The sequence below is a fragment of the Oncorhynchus kisutch genome, linkage group LG28 (genome assembly GCF_002021735.2).
Source record: "Oncorhynchus kisutch isolate 150728-3 linkage group LG28, Okis_V2, whole genome shotgun sequence".
NCBI lineage: Eukaryota > Metazoa > Chordata > Actinopteri > Salmoniformes > Salmonidae > Oncorhynchus > Oncorhynchus kisutch.
In genome coordinates, this window is record NC_034201.2 from 16,122,655 (window position 1) to 16,145,141 (window position 22,487).

General features: G+C 41.3%; 2 protein-coding genes across 3 annotated transcripts in view; both read right to left on the minus strand.

The window, feature by feature from the left end:
• The window catches only part of LOC109873225 (nectin-3-like protein), a 75,612-nt gene extending 65,305 nt beyond the window's left edge, over positions 1-10,307 (minus strand). The window contains exon 1 of one of the 2 annotated variants that reach the window (XM_031807925.1): positions 10,053-10,307. In XM_031807925.1, coding sequence (XP_031663785.1) covers positions 10,053-10,158 — 106 coding nt within the window. In that variant the 5' untranslated portion in view covers positions 10,159-10,307. The remainder of the gene's footprint in view (positions 1-10,052) is intronic. The other variant, XM_020464840.2, reaches the window with a different exon arrangement.
• A 3,370-nt stretch (positions 10,308-13,677) lies between these two features.
• Positions 13,678-22,487, minus strand: diablob (diablo, IAP-binding mitochondrial protein b). Its single transcript, XM_020464159.2, has 6 exons — positions 22,354-22,487; positions 21,915-22,047; positions 21,631-21,756; positions 17,409-17,519; positions 17,103-17,199; positions 13,678-14,757 (listed from the first exon to the last, which is right to left on the minus strand). The coding sequence occupies exons 1-6, from the start codon at positions 22,392-22,394 to the stop codon at positions 14,564-14,566; spliced, it is 702 nt and encodes a 233-aa protein (XP_020319748.1). The 5' UTR covers positions 22,395-22,487; the 3' UTR covers positions 13,678-14,563.

The following is a 22,487-nucleotide window of genomic DNA, read 5'->3' on the forward strand; positions in this document are numbered from 1 at the left end:
AAACGTGACCTTCAAGCCTATTCCACACGCTTGGAGGAAGCAGAGGAACGATTTAGCATGGTGGATACTGTCGTCACTGTAAAAACAACAACCAAAAAGTTGGAAAAACAGTTGGAAAAACAGTTGGCGGACCTTACCTCAAAACTAAGCTCGAGAACCACTAATTTGGCACTGGTTAATCTACCTGAAAAAGGGGGAAATGGTGATGCAGCTAGGTTTCGAGAGATGGCTGCCCAAGGCATCGGGGCCGGAAAACTTTCCAGACGAGGGTGGTGCAGTGGTTAAGGGCACTGTACTGCAGCGCCAGCTGTGCCATCAGAGACTCTGGGTTTGCGCCCAGGCTCTGTCGTAACCGGCCGCGACGTCCATGGGGCGACGCACAATTGGCCTAGCGTCGTCCGGCTTAGGGAGGGCTTGGCCGGTCTCATCGCGCACCAGCGACCCCTGTGGCGGGCTGGGCGCAGTGTGCGCTAACCAAGGTTGCCAGGTGCATGGTGTTTCCTCCGACACATTGGTGCGGCTGGCTTCCGGGTTGGATGCACGCTGTGTTAAGAAGCAGTGCGGCTTGGTTGGGTTGTGTATCGGAGGACGCATGACTTTCAACCTTCGTCTCTCCAGTGCCCGTACGGGAGTTGTAGCGATGAGACAAGATAGTAGCTACTAAAACAATTGGATACCACGAAATTGGGGAGAAAAGGGGTAAAATATAACATAAAATAAACTTTCCAGACCGCCTACACATTGAAAGAGCCCATCGGCTTTCAGCTCATACAGGTCCAAGAAGCCACCCCTCTCCTTGAATCCTTATCATTACATTTCTCAACTTTCAAGACAGTCTGAGTGATGCGAAAAACGGGGACCAAGAGATCATGTTCTTTCCTGACTTATCCACAGACCTGCACCGAAAAAGAAACAGCTACGACGGGGTCAAATACCAGCATAGATCCCTCAACACTGCCTTTGGAATAGCCTTCCTGGCTAAACTACATCTGACTTACAATGGACGGTCACATGAGATTGAATCTCCCTCAAGTCGAGGTGTTCATCTGTGACATACAACGTGAATCTTCTTCCTAGTCATGTTGCCGCGTGAAGTTTACCACCACTTTGGTCTACGGAGAATTAAACCAGCTTGGATTATGTGGCTGTTGGCAAGCTAACTAACATTAGCCAATTTATTTGCTGCTACTCTACCTAGCATAACAGTTAAGTAAATAATATGGCGAGCTAGCCCACTCAAAGTTCCCTTATATTATTTCTAACCTGTTGTGCTCATCAGTTAGCTGCGTTTCTTCCAGACGACAGGCGCGATAGCTGTCAATTGAAAGTTGGACGCCAAGTTTAAGTTTATTTTTGTTATGTTACAATTCTCTTCCATTGGATTACATGAGACACTGTAAAATGCCGGCGAATATGTTTAGGACTCAAAATGGCTAACTTAACCGCACTTATTTAGCCAGTGAGCCAGCCATAACGAAACAGGACCTTATTCATTCATTCTGCACCCCTGATAAAGTAGTCCCGATGTTTACATAAAGACTTAAGTTTCATTCATATCCTTGGACGAAAATGATTGACACTCATGTGCCAGTTCATTTCTGATCTTTGATCATTTTTTAGGTTTATAAACTTATCATGGAATACTATGTTAACGCTACATGTATGGGCCATTTTGTTACTTGGTAGCTATTAGCTTGGTAGCTTGTGTTGTAGATCTACAACTATTTTGGACTGTCCATACTGTAACGTTAATGTGACGTTAGTCTCAAGCTTCACTAACGTTACTGTTTTAGGTAGAGTTATACTTAGCTACCTTTCAAAACGAAGACAACATGATATTTCACATAACATCTTGCTTGATAGGCCTTTTCTTTTGTTCGTGAGGAGTAATAGCCGAGAGTAGGCAGGGGACACTGTTTGGTTTAGCGTCACTTTGGTCAGACTGCTCCCTTTAATGGATCAGTTGTCCACCAGCGTATACTTTATGATTAAGGGCAGGTGGGAGGGGAAAAGTTGGGTGTCTTGGTTAGGGAATTAGGGGAATGTGGTTCAGTGTTTTACTGTTAGGATAGATTTGTTTGTTTCCAACAGATTTTTACATATTTTCCTAACTAAAAAAATACTCACGTGATGTAAAACATATTTAGATATGCTTTTCTGCTATAGCTTATTCCATGTACACATCTTTGGTTAAATGACATCAAATGCAAAACTTAAATTTACTTAGTGGAATGTCCGTAGAGTTGGTAAACTATCCAAGCCTAAAACAGGTTATCACTAGGCCTAAACAACTCCCTACAAGAAACTCACTTGTTGAAAGATGAGCTACTTAAAGTACGCAGGAGATGACAAGAGCAAGTAATAGCATCCGGTTTCTCCTCTCATTCTCGTGGTGTTATGGTTTTAAATTCACAAATTAGTTCCGTTTCAATTGGATAATATTATAACTGATACAGCTGGTGGATACATCTTGATTTTTTTTTATTTTTTTTTATTTCACCTTTATTTAACCAGGTAGGCTAGTTGAGAACAAGTTCTCATTTGCAACTGCGACCTGGCCAAGATAAAGCATAGCAGTGTGAGCAGACAACAAAGAGTTACACATGGAGTAAACAATTAACAAGTCAATAACACAGTAGAAACCAAAGGGGGAGTCTATATACAATGTGTGCAAAAGGCATGAGGAGGTAGGCAAATAATTACAATTTTGCAGATTAACACTGGAGTGATGAATGATCAGATGGTCATGTACAGGTAGAGATATTGGTGTGCAAAAGAGCAGAAAAGTAAATAAATAAAAACAGTATGGGGATGAGGTATGTGAAAAAGGGTGGGCTATTTACCAATAGACTATGTACAGCTGCAGCGATCGGTTAGCTGCTCAGATAGCTCATGTTTGAAGTTGGTGAGGGAGATAAAAGTCTCCAACTTCAGCGATTTTTGCAATTCGTTCCAGTCACAGGCAGCAGAGTACTGGAACGAAAGGCGGCCAAATGAGGTGTTGGCTTTAGGGATGATCAGTGAGATACACCTGCTGGAGCGCGTGCTACGGATGGGTGTTGCCATCGTGACCAGTGAGCTGAGATAAGGCGGAGCTTTACCTAGCATGGACTTGTAGATGACCTGGAGCCAGTGGGTCTGGCGACGAATATGTAGCGAGGGCCAGCCGACTAGAGCATACAAGTCGCAGTGGTGGGTGGTATAAGGTGCTTTAGTGATGAAACGGATGGCACTGTGATAGACTGCATCCAGTTTGCTGAGTAGAGTGTTGGAAGCCATTTTGTAGATGACATCGCCGAAGTCGAGGATCGGTAGGATAGTCAGTTTTACTAGGATACATGGAACTCTTTAAAATGAGCGCATTAATCTGGTTAATGTCTATGGTCCTAATGCTGATAATCCAAAATTCTTTGAGAATGTATTTCTATTGATATGACTTTACCAGGAAGGGAGGCTAATGGCAGGGGATTTTAATTGAACTCTTGATCCTCATCTAGATCGCTCCTCTGGTTTAGACACTTCCCAGAAAGTGTCTAAAGAAATTACAGCATTTCATTAAGGACTTAAATCTATGTGATCCTTGGAGGACTCAGAACCCGAGTAAAAGGGAGTATTCACGTTCCTCATCGACACTTAAATCATATTCTCATATAGACTACTTTTTAGTTTTTTGCTTATTGCTTCCCAATGTAGCAGGATGTGGAAATGATGGGAATGGTCACTCAGAACAATACTCTTTGTCATTATTCTATAGGGATACAAAACTAGTAAAAGGATACTCTAGATGGCGTTTGCATCCCAGATGGTTACAGGACCCAGACTTCTTAAATTACATTTATTTTACATTGAACACTGACCAAATATCAGCGAGTACCAGAAGGGAGCCTTTCAAAGCATATATTTGGGAACAAATGATACGTTTTACCAGTTTCAAATCAAATCAATAAAATCTGAAAATGAGAGAGATGGACAGCAAAATCAGAGGATTGGAGAGGGAAGCTTTTTTGGATAACTCAGTAGAAGTAAACCAATAATTATTTGCTTTTAAAGTTCAGTATGAAGAACTTTCCACCTCAATGGCTGCAAACAGCTTAATGAGGCTGAAACAGTCCTTCTATAACCAAGGTGAAAAACCTGGTAAATTGCCTGCTTGGCGCATTAAGAAGTTAAATTCAGACAATTTATGAATTGCATTAATAGCTCTAAGGACAATTATAAATGGATCCTGTAGCAATAAACCAAACATTTTCTTTATACTACACACACTACAACTCTGAATCTCCTGAGAACTTAACTAATCATTTTTGGATGGTCTTGATTTTCCCTCTATTTCAGAAGATGCAGAATTTGATCTGGAAAATTAATGGGATGGTGTTGAAATTTCTGATGCCATTTTCAATATGAAGGGAGGTGAAGAGGCAGGTCCAGATGGGCTCCCAATAGATGTTTGAATCCTTTCATCAAGCTTGTTTCCCCTCCTCTGTAAAGAGTGCTTTAATCACTCTTATTCTGAAGCCTGATAAATTCCCAACAAAAATGGGAAAGTTACAGACCGATATCTCTTTTGAACTCTGACAAAAAAACATGTTGGTAAAGCCTTAGCCAGGAGATTGGATAGTGTGCTCCCATATTTAATACACGAAGACCAAAAATACTTCATGAAAAACCAAGATTTTCACAATGTGAGGAGAGTAATAAACATAGTGCACATGTGTGAAGGGTCCCCTGATACTGCCATACTCTCACTTGATGCAGAGAAGGCATTCGATACAGTTGAGTGGTCTTTTTTGAAGTGCTTAAGAGATTTGGGTTTGGGAACTACTTTTGTAAATGGATTAAGATATTATATACCGACCCCACTGCAGAAGTTGCCACTAACAACCTGATTTCACAAGCTTTTAATTTTTTGGGGGGCACAAGACAAGGATGACCGGCCAGCCCAGGACTCTTGCTTTTAGCTATAGAACCCTTTGTCATTGCAGTAAAGGCCGAGCTGTCAATTAGTGGAATTAAAACATACAATTTTGAACATTGAATGGCCCTGTATGCCAATGATACCTTCTTATTCCTAAGAGATCTAAATAATTATCTTCCCTCTCCAATTTAATGAACTTGTCAGTTTTCTATAGTTTTAAAATGTATAAAACCAATTCTTCCATCCTTTTCCTGAACAAGCAAGACAGACAGACAGAATCCAGTTGTACCGCATCCATTTGTGAATGCAGAACAAGGTTTCACATTTATTGGTATTAAAATCACCAGAAATTTGATTCTTGAGTTGAACAAATTATGAACCCATAGTAACAATTAACAGAATCCATCAACAGATGGACATCATTGCCTATATCTATTATTGGTAGAATAAATATCATTAAGATTAATATTCTGCCCAGATTTCTTAATCTATTGCAATCAATTCCACTGGCTCCAACACCTTTATTTTTCCCAAAGATCCTCTCAAATTATATCTGGAGCAACAGAAAACCAATGCTTAAAATTTCTCTTCCTTATTTGCCCTACGACGGGGGGGCAAACCTACAGTGGTATCACTGGGCTGCAATATTTGGTTCTCCAAGAAACCATACTTACCCTAGCTGCTGACTGAAATGTCCACAAAAGGCTTAACTTTAGATGGATATTTGTACTCTGCTCCCTTTAAAACACTAAAGAAGAATACTACTAATCCCTTTGTTAAAAACACCCAAATTATATTTCATGAAATATCTGGGCAAATCCCCTGTACTATCCAGTTTTGCACCAATTTGGGGCAATGACAATTTCACACCTGGTAAAAATGACATGGGGGTTAAAGAATGGGCTAGAAAAGGTATTGTTAGCGTAATGGACTAACTGGGCTCATGTCGTTTGAATGAACTAAAGGGAAAATGTCATTTAACACAAAAGCATTTTTTCAAATACTTACAATTGAGAATCTTTATTTTTTCCCAGTCTAAAACAATCTGCCCTACAACATCCTTTGACCACTTTAGAAACGCTCTCTGTTAATGTGTTGTTTATTTATCCTTTATTTAAACTAGGCAAGTCAGTTAAGAACAAATTCTGCCAGATGTGATACAGCCTGGATTCAAACCAGGGACTGTAATGATGCCTAAAGCTCTGAGATGCAGTGCCTTGGGCCACTCGGGAGCACACTCAAATATGGGAGAGGTCAAATTACGTCACTATGGGAAAATAGTAGCTACTCTTAAAGACAACTCTGATAGTAAGATACTTCAGTGGATATAAGATATGCAGGAAAATATTTCAGCGGAGGACTGGGGTATGATATGCACTAGAGCTCAGATAAAGACGATAAATGCCCACCTGAGATCGTTGCAATACAATTGGATAACGAGAACACATATCACCCCTATTAAGCTTCACAAATGTGAAGCTAATATCCCAGACGTGTGTGTTAAATGTAACACGCATCTAGGCACCTTGTATTATTGCTTATGGGAGTGTGCTGAGATCAAGTTTAGGAGCTCAGTACTGCGCTATATCTCAGAGATTACCCCTACCCCAATGCCACTAATCGCTAGACTTTGCATCCTAAATATTTACCTACAGAATATCTTTACATAGGAGAGAAAATAAAATGGTTGACCTGTCTATTGTAAGCTAGATGTTTAATTGCTCTCCACTGGAAGTATGTCACTTGAAAAATATTTATCTATATTTTACAACACACTATAAGGAGTATAATATCACCACGGGTAACCATGTAAAGGTATAAAAAGGACCTTGAACAAATTGCCACAATTTTTTTCCAAATATCATTTGTGATACAAAGCATGTCAAATATCCTTCCTCCCAATTAAGATTCTGTGAGAATTGCCAGAACAATTAGATATGTTCAGGCTATCCTGGCGTGGAATCTCCCACCTGCCTATTAAAAGCCAACCGGCAGCAGTAGGAACGGGGACGAGGGGGGGGTCTGCTTGTGGGAACATTGACACCTAAGTAGATGAAAGGCTCCATGTGAAGAGAACATGATTTATTCAGCTTCCCCTCTTTCTCCTTAGAAGCCCCTGGCCTGCCCTTCACAGCGCAACAGCCACAACATGCTGTCTTAATGTTACTACAGGTCAAACAATAAGATTCCATCTAACATTTTGTCTGTTGTCTTGTAATGCCTACCATCAATGACATACAAATACTTTAGAGACAACAGTGATGCATTGAGAGGGTGGGTGTGGGGTCAGTAAAAGGATTGGGCTACTAATGTTTCAATTCCCAAGTCACATCAGTGCCCTCATCGATCCAAGGCAATAAGCAGGCAGACATACTGACAAAAGGGGAAGGAGACAGAGGCTGACTATATAATTAAGAATAGAGGAGGAAAGGAAGAGAGGATTCTCCTAGAACAGAGACACAGCAGTCACCAGTGATATTAGAGAAGGAATGCCGGCAGTAATCCCCCGCTCCCCTGTGGTATTTGAACAGTTCCTCCCCTTCCCCTGTTGCCATCAGTCAGTCTGAACACAGCAGCTAATGGCCTTGCCTGGGCCACCTGGGGAAGCTGTCCCACCTCATCGGACCCAAGGTCGCATGCTGGGTGGAGACGCCTCTGTGTGCGTGTGTGTGTGTGTGCGTGAGAGAGAGAGAGAGAGAGATTGAGTGAGTCAATAGGGATCTTGAACAGGAACATCTGCACCAAAATTGATAGAACATCGCTCAGAGATGCACAAAAACAAAATAAAATGGGTGAATATTTACTTTAAGTTTCATTTTTTTGCATGTTACTAATGGTTTTTTACATCAGCTTCAAACAGCTGAAAATACAATATTTTTGGTTATGGAAAATATATTTCACAGCGATTTAAATTGGTACGAGTCTTTACACAAGGGGTGTCAAACTCATTCCATGAAGGGCAGGGTGTCTGCAGATTTTTGTTTTTTCCTTTAAATTAAGACCTAGACAATCAGGTGAGGGGAGTATCTTACTAATTATTGACCTTAATTCATCAATCAAGTACAAATGTGGAGTGTAAACCCGCAGAAATTCAGCTCTCTGTGGAATGAGTTTGACACGTGCACTACACTATACTTGCATGTTTTATCACAAACTGCCATTTTTGCAACCAGGAAATGGAAGAGCGATTCTGCATCCTTAATAATGACTAAATAAATTGACTATTAACCAGACAGACAACAGAAACGGTTCTCTAGCTCATGAAAAACCAGGAAAAAATATGTCCCACCATTTATCATGTAAGAGGTGAGTTCAATGATCACAGAACTACCTACCATACGGTCCATATTGGGGCATCATTGATTACCCTAAAGACTTCTCAAATATTCTTGGAAAGTCGTCTTTAGGGCAGGCTGCACAACAACAAAATAATATCACCCAAAATAAAGAACTGAAAACAACCAAAAGTACATATCAATAATTCCAGGAGAGGAGAAACTGATAAAACTTCACACATACCCTAAATCAATCAGCTTATGTCCCCTTGCTTGACCTCAACTGTTTCAACACCGGTGACAGGTGCTGCCTATTGCAGACCAATTGGACCCATTTGCCACACGTTTATTTCATCTTCTGTCATGGGGGACCATTGTTTGATATCTGTCAGTCTAGTAAATGGAGACAAGTGTCCACAAAGATACTTTATATATCACCTTCGTAAGTTATATCAAGCACTGTATTACCCACAATTAACTATAACCAGCAAAAGGCTACCAAGTCAAATTCTCTGACTTGGATGATAAAAGCTCAACAGATTGTCCCCAATTCAAACAGATGGAGGATAGTAACAGCTCATATTGATTCGTTCTGGCCCGTTCCTCAAATCCTACATATATTAGAGAATACCTAGTTCCTACTTCTAGGACATAAGACACGACATGTTATATTCTGGAATTTATGCTCACATAATCTCCACTCTCCAAAACGAGTCTTAGTTTGGAGCACCTAAAAATACAAAAATGATGATAACTTCAATTAAATAACAAAATGTAAGGATTGGCTGTTTGGTCAGACATCTTCAGGTAAGATAAAGGACTAAGGGCCGCTGGTTGCCTATGGGGTCTCAACTGACGGTTGAGAGATCGAATGGTAGAATGCACAAGGTGCAAGTTCAAAATTTGGTTGTGCATCAGCAACTTATCCTCATTATGTCAGTCACTAACAGTCACTCAATTAGCCATTTCAGATAATGTTTTGATTGGTAAGTTAGTTTAGCTACCTAAACTAGTAGTAATCATGGCCGAATACCAACTGGCACGTGCTTGACCTCCAGGGGGCTCCCATTTACCTTGTCACTCACTCAGAAATATTTAACACGGCAAAATGTGTAGAATTGCAGGAAATTTGCGGTCTGCCCCATAGTAAAATGTGTAGAACACAGGAGGTTGGTGGCACCTTAATTGAGAAGAACAGGCTTGTGGTAATGGCTGGAGCGGAATTCCATGTTTTTGATTCCATTTGCACCGTTCTGGCTGTTATTATGAGCTGTTCTCTCCTCAGCAGCTTCCTATGGTGTAGAACTGAAAAATCTTGCTTTAAAACTGAAGAATGTTTACTCCACCCCATGGCAAAATGTGTAGAATTGCAGGATATTAACTTTCAAACTTTTATGTTTTGCCTGCAAGGTGGGGAGGCCAAACCAAATATCGTTTAAGGGCACCAAAATGTACTGATGAGAGCAACATATGTGCTACCGTGCGGCTCTTCAAATTGCCCCACCACTTATTAAGAGCATCTACCTCAACGTTGCTCCTCGGTGGTTTCCTATGGCAATGTTTCCATGGCAGCCGCGGATCACACCATCATCGGGCAGCGGCACCATACCAGCACTAAACTTCTCAACAAAAGTTCCCCTACCTTGCACAGTCGTTAATGGCAATCGAAAAACAAGTCAACCTTTCGTATAGAAACAATTACAGTCCAAATCTCAAATTAACTACTACAACAAATGTTTTGTAGACTGTGTAAGACGAGACCCAAGTCGGCTTGCTGCCGCGCTCTCACTGAATGCACTCAGAACTTCTCAAAATCTTTTACATTGGCTAATGTTACCGAGCGTTCACAATGTATAGCATACCTGTCAAGATGTACAGAAGAACAATACATACAGCATGCTGTCCTTTGTAAAGCGGATAATTCCTTAGGCAAGGCAGGAACATTTTGAAAGTAGAGCCGTCTTCCATCGAACACGTTTGTCTGTCCGCCGGACTACGAAACCTCCTCAGCAACAACTCCAAACTGCGATTGGACTGTACCACTAGAGCACCCAATAGGGGGGCTCACCTGATTCCAGCGATACAGTCAAATGAGAAGCAATCCTCCAGCACACCATCCCTGAAAAAATTGTGTCATATATAGATTACGTCATCCATATTGTAAATAAAGATTTATACATTTATGCCACAGTTGAAGTACACATTTACTGAGTAGGCCTATGAAATAAGATGTGTTTCTGAACGTAGGTAAAAACACATTACCTATCATTAATTAACTGAAGAATTAATAAAGATTTTCTGAATGAGATCAATATAAGAGACATGAGTAACAATATGGCCTGAATTTTGATCAACCGCTGATTAGACATATTTTGCGGTTTGCAATAAATCTTTAGTTAAAGGGATATTACACAAATATGTATTCTAAGCAAGTGGAGGCTGTAATCAGACACATTGTTATATACAGCATGGAGAACGCAGCACATTGAGCATGGCACATGTGCCAGTGTGGTCCACATCCATTGCTGTAAGCCTATCTCTGCTCCCCATGTCCGAATGCCTTCCTGTTCCCATGCATGTTTGGCCCAGTCACCTCTCTCTGAAGGCAAGTTAACTCAGGACCAGCATCAGCCTTAATCCCCTGTTCCCCACTGGTAATCCCCCCACTATAACCTCTCTCCAAAAACCCAATCTGTGCATCCGTCCCCCTGCCGTTCTTCAACAACTAGGACACACAACCCCAAGTCTAATTGGGGCGTTCAGAAATTAGCTAGCTAATCCTTGCAAACAGCAATTGTGGGGGGCACCCCTCCTTTTGACTGGAACCTAACCAGGTCAGTGCTTTAATTTGAGTCTCATATTCTGTCTTCTCAAAAGCCACCAGGGACACAATTACTCTCCTGACACCCTATTCATCCACACCCTGGCACAGTGTGAGGCAGGCCAGGGTGTGTGTGTGTGTGTGTGTGTGTGTGTGTGTGTGTGTGTGTGTGTGTGTGTGTGTGTGTGTGTGTGTGTGTGTGTTGGGATGTGTTCTGAATGTCTTTCCATCTGATTTGAGATGGGAAGAATCTATCTTAAAGTGCCCTAGCCATTGTGAAGGATGCTAAGAATACTTTTCCAACCACAACAAAAGAAGACTGTTTTTTTAAAAGCACAATGTCCTGGTATTGGATTCTAAGAGATACATTGTCAGATTAGTAATGAAATTCCATTAATAATGGGGTTATAAAGTGCTCAGACACTGATATCCTACTGTTTGAAAAAAGAGCGAATGTTTATAGGCTACTAGGCTAGATACCAGTCAGCCAGAGCCATTATTAGTTGCACAGATGCAGGCTTACAGTTGGTACAGTCTTATTGTTAGGGAGTCTGTCAGAGTTTTGATGGTGAGAAAAAGTGGAACCGATACATGCTTCATTTGTTTCATTTTATGATCTATGGTTACACCACACTCATGGCCTCATCAAAATACAATGACTTCAAAGTTTCACCAAACTCTCCCACAACCCCTCTTCACGGGGTAGCGAGTGGCTGTCATTACAGAAACATTGTGCCTGCCTGTCAGTAGCCCCAGCAGCAGAGCCCAGGGAGCTTTCACCTCGATGTGCCTGAGAGCAGAGGCACTCATTCAGCTCAAGACCTTCTCATCTGCCATGGATTAGATCAACTGAGACCTGAAACTCGACACCGTGTTCTATTTCAATCTATTTCCCCCTCTAGCTGTCTCAAACTTCAATGTTTTTCTTTTTTTAAACTTTCACATCCCTCAGGTGTCTTCACTTTTTCATCACAACCTTTCCCACTGATGCAATACCTTAATTCATGCAATGAGGACATATATTAGGATTTCCTAAAGCAGTCAAGTGAATATGAAATAAAACATATTTCATTATTGTGTGTTCACAGTGCAGTGTGTTTATTGCTTCACCAACGGAAAATATAAAAATAAGCTGGTCTTGCAAGTGACTCAACCTCAGATCTACCATATTAACTCAATTTTTAAGTCTATGGAACTTGTTTGTGCGTGACTTAAAATCAATAATGTGTCTTATCTGCTTGCATGTTCCCCTCTATATCATTATAGAGACATACATCTGTTGCTATGCAAATAATCTAGAATCAGACTGCAGAATCCTCTTCTCCCGATCACACCATTTCACAAGTTCTACCCTTAAGAACAACAAACACACCCACCAGACTTTACACCAGACATAGGTCATACAAACACGCAAGCACACACACACAAACAAATGGAAACAGCACCGGCAGTTAATGTCCTCTCCTGTTAATCTTAGATTAATACTTTGCACTCTGATCCATGTTAGTCTGATGAATGCTGTGCATGTTCTTGTCATCACCTTACCCACATGGTTTGCTAATGAAAGAACACATCTGCATATCTTTAGCAGGAACATGGATGGTTTGTTTTGAGAAAGGCAGCATTATTAAAAGGTAGAGAAGTAAAACAATTGCACTACCATTGTCAGACACCAGAGCACATTTGTTACACAAATTCTCTGGTGGGACCATAATACACCTGTTATAAAGCATAACTGATGAAATGAAGCAATAAATTGAAGCCGAGGGCGATAGAGGAAAAGGAACTGTGTAAGAGCATAACTTTCACTTTGAACAGGAACTATGACGAAGTTTTTGATGGTGGATTTGTGGTCAGTTTTAAAAACTGTTGTCCTGTGGCTGGGATAACAAACATTCCGTCGTGCAATTCGTGTTCACGCTGTTGCCTTTCACAGAGCACTTTGTCTCTCTGAGGAATGTTGAGTAAGCCTCAAGGGCTCTTCAGTGAGTGCCAGGGGGATTGGAGGGGCTGGTGGAAGTGAAGCTCAGTGTAATAAGTGCAAGTACCGCTTTATCCTTTTATTCTGTGGGTCTCCTCCCCCCATACATCTATCCATCTTTCCTGCACTCTTAAACACGTGTCTGTCTTGGCCATGGGCAGGTCTGAGACTGTTTAGCATAATAAGTCATTTAGAAAACAGAGGGAACAAATTGAACACTATCAAGTGTCCAGTTTCCCAGGCCAGGGGATGGATGGACGGATGTTCATCTGCAGCTCCTTAGGTGCCCCTTGATAACACTCTCTGTATCCCTACAAGGTTTTCATTTCACATGTTTTCCCAGGGACAGTTATACTTTGTACTCTATTCAGGCTGAGTTACTTTTAGAGTTCTAGACCATTTCACTCAGCTTTTCACATGAAGGCTAAATCCTTATAGAATCACAGTGAAAAAAATACCATGGATTTTGTGCCTTAAAGTGATTGAACCTGGGGTATACTAAGGGCCTGACGTTTTAAACCTCAGCACTCTAATATCAAGATGAGTTCACACCGAAGACCATCAAGTTGTACACGTCAATGAAGGGGAAAGATAGGCACCATTTGAAAGAGAGAAATTCTGAGATCGCTAAAGTGAGGGCATAATACCACTATAAAGTGTTGCAATTATTCACTAGAACCTAGTCTGAATTTCCACTCACATTGAGTATCTTTATTCCTCCCAAGCTTGCACCTCATCATGCATGAGTAGATTGAGTTGAGAGATGCACAGCAAAGACATATGAACCTACAGCGACATCTGCTGGCCATAAATAAATCAAAAAGGCGGTGACACTGGGAACACAGCATGCTGCTACTCATTTGGGACCCCGGTTCAGACTTGAGATACTAATACTTAAGGCAACATTTGACTCTAGTTCATGTTAAGTCAACTTAAGGCAGAAAGTGCATATGAAATGCTAGCGTTTCTGCCCAGACCAAACGCTCTGCTATTGGCATGTTACATACTAGTAACAATAGAATCAGAAATCAACCTTTTTTACTTGCATTTAAAAGTGACATAACTGATAGATACACAAACAAGATCAGACAGCAATAAAAACAATTAAGTCACCTTTTGGCTACCTTTAGAGTCACAACAATACTTGTATTTTCAGCACTAAAAGTACTTAATACATTATCTAAAAACACTGCAGTGAAAGATGTAATCTCAAATTGCACTTCTCTGCTTAAATGCACACAAACACAACAGCAGTATATTCACATTAGCAACAAAATGACAATATTTAATTTGTAGAGCTTATATCCCACACTCAATGCAAAGTATTGGACCCACAAATTGGTTCCCATGATTTGAGTCAAAACGTATCAATAACTGATCAGCGGGTCATAACAAGAAAATCCCCTCCACTCTAAATTCCATTCATCAAGAGGCGTATCACCACTAGGCTGCCATACAGGCAGCATCAATGTACAGTCCATGTGGCCTAGTAGTCACATCATACAAACAGAATCAGGTGGACAAGACTGTAAATGGTTCAAAGCTGTGGGAATGGATGTAATAAAGTAGAGTTAGTCCTCCCGCAGATATGCCTCAGGAACGTCTTCTTCCTCCATGGCGGCAGGTAGCTTGATCCTTTGACTGTTCTCTGCTTTGGACTCCTTTAGGTTCTTCTCTGCCTCCATAAAGAGCTGTCTGATCTGATTGACATGAGACTGCGCCACCTGGAGGCTGGTCTGTGCTGTCACAGACGCCTGGTCAGCACCTGAAAAAAACAAAAACAGTACAACCAAGGACCAAAACAGACACAGGTGGACACTCGTTGTCTAGGTTCTCCCAATTAAATAATGACCTGTCAGGAGCATCAGAATATAGTAGGCCTAAACTTAATTCAAAACTTTCATCTTAATTATTATTATTTATTTATTTATTAAATCACAAAATAGTGTGTGCCATTTGAAATAATTAAACTCGGTCTTTCAAAGATAATTTGTAAAAATCCAAATAACTTCACAGATCTTCATTGTAAAGGGTTTAAACACAGTTTCCCATGCTTGTTCAATAAATCATAAACAATTAATGAACGTGCACCTGTAGAACGGTCGTTAAGACACTAACAGCTTACAGACGGTAGGCAATTAAGGTCACAGTTATGAAAATTTAGGACACTAAAGAGGCCTTTCTACCGACTCTGAAAAACACCAAAAGAAAGATGCCCAGGGTCCCTGCTCATCTGTATGAACGTGCCTCAGGCATGCTGCAAGGAGGCATGAGGACTGCAGATGTGGCCAGGGCAATAAATTGCAATGTCCGTACTGTGAGATGCCTAAGACAGCACTACAGGGAGACAGGACAGATAGCTAATTGGCCTCGCAGTGACAGACCACGTGTAACAACAACTGCACAGGATCGGTACATCTGAACATCACACCTGTGGGACAGGTACAGAATGGCAACAACAACTGCCCAAGTTACACCAGAAACGCACAATCCCAACATCAGTGCTCATACTGTCCGCAATAGGCTGAGAGAGGCTGGACTGAGGGCTTGTAGGCCTGTTGTAAGGCAGGTCCTCACCAAACAAACATCACTGGCAACAACGTCGCCTATGGGCACAAACCCACCGTCGCTGGACCAGACAGGACTTGCAAAATGTTCTCTTCACAGATGAGTCGCCGTTTTGTCTCACCAGTGGTGATGGTCGGACTTGCGTTTATCGTTGAAGGAATGAGCGTTACACCGAGGCCCGCACTCTGGAGCGGGATCGATTTAGAGGTGGAGGGTCCGTCACAGTCTGGGGCGGTGTGTCACAGCATCGGACTGAGCTTGTTGTCATTGCAGGTAATCAACGCTGTGCGTTACATGGAAGACATCCTCCTCCCTCAAGTGGTACCCTTCCTGCAGGCTCATCCTGACATGACCCTCCAGCATGACAATTCCACCAGCCATACTGCTCATTCTGTGTGTGATTTCCTGCAAGACAGGAATGTCAGTGTTCTGCCATGGCCAGCGAAGGGCCCAGATCTCAATCCCATTGAGCACGTCTGGGACCTGTTGGATCGGAGGGTGAGGGCTAGGGCCATTCCCCCCAGAAATGTCAGGGAACTTGCAGGTGCCTTGTTGGAAGAGTGGGGTAACATCTCACAGCAAGAACTGGCAAATCTGGTGCAGTCCATGAGGAGGAGATGCTGCATTAAGTACTGCAGTGCTGGTGGCCACACCAGATACTGACTGTTACTTTTGACCCCCCCTTTGTTCAGGGACAAATTATTCTATTTCCGTTAGTCACATGTCAGTGGAACTTGTTCAGTTTGTCTCAGTTGTTGAATTGTATGTTCATACAAATATTTACACATTAACTTTGCTGAAAATAACACAGCTGACAGTGAGAGGTCATTTATTTTTTTGCAGAGTTTTAGACTACATTTCATTTGATAAAATTATATGACTCATCACAATTGACTAAGAAATTATGCTTTATTGATAAATTGTAATTAAAATATTACATTAATTGGAAACTAAATTAATGAGGCTGCACAAACATGAGTTTTCCATTCATACAACATGTAGGGTAAATTATCACAGTAGATTACCCATGGTAAAATAGTAAATACTTTATTTCAGTTGTACGGAATGATTGTCAAATAGATCAAGTCACCCTTAGTCTGTTTAAAAAGTAGGATTCATTTGTTCTGATTATTATACCCACAAGAGCGCAAAATCTTGAGAAATGTTGGCAGCAATCAGAACTAAAAGAACCAGGAAATCCACTTTAGGGAGTGGTAAATCAGTGGCCCAAGGTTGCAATTGATATTAGCTGTGCGGGTAATTTTAGAACGTATTGATGGTTTAACAAGAGATTACCTTGTTAGTACACTGGCAAATGTTTCTTGCAATAGACCCAGAAGCACTGGTAGTTTGCCAGGTCCCAGATCTGTTTGTGCCATCATGTCATGTTTGGCATGACAAGGAGTGGAATGATAGCACAAACAGGCTGGTACGCAGGCTAACTGGTAGGGGTATAGGCGGGTCAACCTGAAGTGAACATAAAATCCTAACAAATCTACTTTCTACCATCCAATGTGGGAGTAGGTGCATAGGATACAGTACCCGCGTTGTATGCCGTTTCAGCTGCCAGTTTAGAGAGGTTGATGGCCATCATCCAGTTAGACTCAAACCTCTTACAGTCCTCCCTCAAATCACTCACCTAGACAAAGACAGCAAGAGATGGGACAAGGACAGGACTTGAGTTACTCATCCGGTAAAAACATACATACAAAACTATCTTGTTTCACATTTCTGTGACGTTAAATTAACAAATACAGCGGGTGAATGTTGACAGGGAATAGTCTAAGCTAACAAGGCAGCCTGAGTAGTGCATGACCTTTGACCTCTTAAACCACTGATGACACCTACCTCCTGGCGCTGGCGAACAATCACTTGCCAAACAGAGTCCTCCTCCGAAGGGGTCAGCTTGCTGCCTGAGGCAACATAGTTCTTGTGTAGGGTCACCAGTGTATGTATAGTCTAGAGAGAAAATGCAGACATTAGCTAGCTGGCTAAGACAGACGCACAAACTTACAAACCAACACGTGCAAGTACATACTGTGTGTACACAAGTGGAGTGTCCTAAATTGAACGGTGGTGTGATGTCATACACTGCTTGTGCAGCTACAGTAGGGCTATGTTTGTGTCAAACCTAAGATAAAGCCACATTACTGGAGAGTGCAGATTTCCACTGTCACAGACAAATATATTTCAGAGTTTATGAATGGACAGTAGAATGAATCCACAGTAAAAGCTGAGTAGAGGAGAGTGGGGTCTGTTGAGCCAACCCTTGCTTCTAGGAAACAATACACAAAATCAATCATGTGACCACATTTAGGAAGAGTTATTCAATTTATGAAGGAAGAAACCACATGGAACAAACTGGTAAGCCAGTTTTTAATATACAGTATGTGGACACCCCTTCAAATGAGCGGATTTGGCTATTTCAGTCACACCCGTTACTGACAGGTGTATATATTTATTTAAAAAATGTTTTTTAAACAAATTAGGCACACAGCCATGCAACCCCCCACAGACAAACATTGGCAGTACAATGGCCTTACTGAAGAGCTCCAGTGACTTACAACATCACAGAATGCCACCTTTCCAACAAGTCAGTCCATCAAATCCCTGCCCTGCTAGAGCTGCCCCAGTCAACTGGAAGTGCTGTAATTGTGAAGTGGAAATGTCTAGGAGCAACAACTCAGCCGCAAAGTGTACATTCTTTGTGTTCTGAATGGTCCGCCATCTTATGTTCCGTGATTCTAGAAGCAGAAGCACTAGTTTAGAACACCTACATATACTGAAACTGGACAATATTAGAAGTTCAGATTCATAAGCTACAGGCAGAGTGGGACTGGCGAGTGCTGAAACAAAAATATATATATATATATATTTTTAAAATAAATAAATAGGTCCTAGGATGCAACAATCACTACAGGGATCCAAACTGCCTCTGGAAGCACTGTCAGCAGGTTTCCATAGCCAAGCAGCAACACACAAACCTAAGATCACCATGCTCAGTGCCAAGCGCCGACTGGAATGGTGTAAAGCTCGCCGCCATTGGACTCCGGGGCAGTGGAAACACATTCCTTTGGCGTAATGAATCACGCTTCACCCACTGGCAGTCCGACGAACAAATCTGGGTTTGGCGGATGCCAGGAGAATGCTACCTACCCCAATGCATAGTGACAACTGTAAAGTTTGGCGGAGGAGGAATAATGGTCTGGGCTGTTTCATTGGGTCGGGCTAGGCCCCTTAGTTCAAGTGAAGGGAAATCTTAATGCTACAGCATACAATTCCATTCTAGGCAATTCTGTGCTTTAACTTTGTGGCAAAAGTTTAGGGAAGGCTCTTTCCTATTTCAGCATGACAATGCCACTGTGCACAAAGCAAGGTCCATACAGAAATTGTTTGTCGAGATCGGTGTGGAAGAACTTGCCTGGGCTGCACAGAGCCCTGACCTCAACCCCATCGAACAGCTTTGGGATGAATTGGAACGCAGACTGGGAGCCAGGCCTAATCACCAAACATCAGTGCCGACCTCACTAATGTGCGTGGCTGAATGGAAGCACGCCCCCGCAGCAATGTTCCAACATCTAGTGGAAAGCCCTCCCAAAAGAGTGGAAGCTGTTATAGCAGCATGGGGGGGAACCAACTCCATTAATAATGCCCATGATTTTGGAATGAAATGTCCGACGAGCAGGTGTCTGCATACTTTTGGTCATGTAGCGCATGTCAAAAAAATAAAAAACGATTTTCACAAAGTCAAACGAATGTACTGTGTTATAGTTTCATGATGCTTGTATCTACACCAAAGTAGATCGTTTTCTACATCAGTTGGGGTCTCTATAAGCCACAATATGAGGTCCTAAACCTATCATGAAAGTGCATCCTGGTAGCTGTATGAGCTAATAGTAAAAATGCTTGCCTGGGGGTAAGTTGAGCCAAAGGCCACCATACAAATTATGATTATATTTTGTCTGTTTTACACATAATATGTATAGTATTTTTGCAATGAACTCAAGATTTGCATTGTTAGAGCAAACATCACACCCCATGTATACTGAAGTAAAACAAGACCCCCTCGAGGTTATTGAGAGCAGCCAAGGAAGCGCGAGATGTCCATTTGAGCAGCAGCAAGATCATATTTACTGAATGACACTGAAGAGAAATTGACAAAAATAAAACATGTACTTTGCAAAAGAGAGGTTATGACAGAGTAGCAGAAGTGCACAAGGTCTTATCCGATGCCATGGAGTCTGAGCTTGCTAATCCTATCAAGAATTTCACATGGGCTTAGAAACCTCAAATGTAGAGAAATTTCCTATGAATTGGCACATCCCTGTCCCAGACAACTGGTCAAGAAATGTAAGGGTAAATGATATTGAACAGAGAGATCTATATCTGAATGTAGGCATACATTTAAGATATTGTATATCACACCGACATTGCATTAATTAAACTGACCTACCAGCACCATCACCCACTTATCCCAAGGCGGTTCAACTTACCCTGTCCCTATGCTTAACTTACCCATTACCCGAGGTAGGTTGTGCCAAGAGACCACTTTTTTTGGACAAGCTATGTTTTCAGAAACATATGTTTCTAAAGGGATACACAACATCCTGAAATATATGTAGATAGCTTTGTTAGAACTAATTCTATATTTCCCTGACGTAGTGATGCTGAATGTAATTGGCTAAACATACCCCACTCTCCCCTAATACAGTGAAGTATGCTGAACACTGGCCTATGAGAATCACTTTGTGACATATGAAGGATGTTAGGTGACAACAATGGACAATATGAAAGAACTTTACAAAAATGGTAAATGTCAAATGTGATAGTTAAGACAAAAAAATTGTGGTGAGTTAATATTTGTGACGTGTATTCCTCAACCTGTCAGAGTAAGATCAATGTAACATTGTATGGCCAAGAAGTAATATCTCAGGAATATCCTGAGGGTGTTTCACAGTCATCGGATGCCTTTTGACTGAAATATAAGGTAAATCGTTTTTTTCTTCACTTCTGTCATTCAGATGTTTTCAGAGATGGGTTGTCAGGGATTGGTCCAAATTCACCTTTAGCCACCCACATTTCTATGACAAATGCTAACTGCTAGCTGTGTGGGAGTGCCTGACACCGTTGGCTGAGGCAACGTTGCGTGGCATTGGCTGTATTGTGATGGTTTTTATTCTTTAAAGTAAAAACTACCAGAATTCAGTAGCTACAGCCCTACAGTCGATAAAAACATAGCTAAATACCAGTGAATTGAAAACGTGTCCCATCTACATTATCTTACTGTGAAGCTGGCTAGGAGGCAGCTCACTGTCTCGTCTGTGCCTAGGCAAATTATTTGCTTCAGTTAAACCTCCCATGACCAAGAGTAACTAATCAACACCAAAAATAACATTACAATGTAACCTAACAGGTTAAAAGTAAAGTAAGCTTTTAGACTAGTAGCCTTCTGCGTTGAAGTTCAGACTTAGTGAGAAGTGTGCGTCTGTTAGGCTGTGTGCGATGGTGTTTGTGTAGGTGCTGTGTGTATTAAGTAACTAATTTCCATAAATGTGTACAAAAAAGTTGTATTCTAATTTCATAAACTCAGGTTTGCATAAAGCGGTCATATTTGTTAATATTACCACCCTACTTTAAATTGAGATTAAATTACTGTAAATACGTATTCCATACAGACTCATTTGTATATTACATGTCTATCTTGAATCAAATACAATTTTAATAAATTTACCTTTTATTTGAATCATCCCTGCTCTTCATCAGCCCTGAACATGTCATTACAATATGACCATGCTATATTGAAATACTAAACTAAATGTGTTGAATTTAAGAATCCAAACAGGTGATTTGGAGCCACAATTGACTAAGGATTAACATTGACCTGGCCGTGACTTCATTGAACTTTTCCGATAACTTGAAAATAAGATCTCAGCTATGGTAAGTCCTATCCTAATGAATCAACGTGTTTTATGTTCCTGAAAAGCTTCTATATAGCATGGGATACAAAGTAGAACATCAAAACCCAAGTTTAATTGTCTCCTAACACATGGTAATGTGAAAAAGCGGTTACCTTAACGTACTGTGTGAATGAGTCTACGAGTGCCAGGGTGGTCTGAGAGAGGAAGGTGTTGGTGCTATCTGTGACCAAAGAGGATGCCCTGCGGACCAAGGCTTCATGAGATAGGTTGTCTTGTTTCTAGAAGTTGGCATAGAGATGGATGGTTAGCTTAGCTAGTCTTATTTTTGGTTTAGTTCTCGACTGAATTGGAACATGAAACTGATGAAGGAATCTACAACTGGCTTACAAGTATGCATGACTAGCTAACTGTATATCGTTTAAATGTGTAAAACAACCTGTGAGAAGGGCACTGCACATAGGCCACCAATAGCAGACAGCGATATCCAGTTCTTCCGGATCACCGTGGGGATTTTCATGGCTTGTCGGCGCACCAACGCCCGACTGAGTCTCCCCAGGTTTGAGGCATAGCTATAGGACAGAGAAAAAAAAAATGTAAATCACGAAGTGAATTGCCATTTCAAGATACCACAACCTACGTGTAATGAAGTATCCACGACAAGAGTAACGTTAGTTAGCTAAGAACAGTAACATTAGCTAAACAATCATATCTAGCTAATGTTAGCTAGCTCGCATAGCTAGTTTTGTTTCGACATATCCAAACGCTAATTAACGTTAACCCTTTGGAAATACACCGGCCTTACATAGCCTAGCTGATAATATTAGGTCAAACTTGACACACTTATAATTTAGTACGTGAATTAGCTGATAACTTACCTCAAACCAAAACAAACAAAAACTCTCCTGAACGCCGACATATTAGTCTGACGTAAGAGGAAGTTATTCTTCGTCTATGGTATTTTGACGATTGCATAATTTAATGCGCATTTGCCACCTACTGTGCGGGAAGG

Coding starts and splice junctions, on each gene's coding strand:
- diablob (XM_020464159.2), bottom strand. CDS start 22,394: ATGTCGGCGTTCAGGAGAGTTTTTGTTTGTTTTGGTTTGAG. Junction 22,048..22,353: donor TTTGTTTGTTTTGGTTTGAG/GTAAGTTATCAG, acceptor TCTGTCCTATAG/CTATGCCTCAAACCTGGGGA. Junction 21,757..21,914: donor GTGCAGTGCCCTTCTCACAG/GTTGTTTTACAC, acceptor GCCAACTTCTAG/AAACAAGACAACCTATCTCA.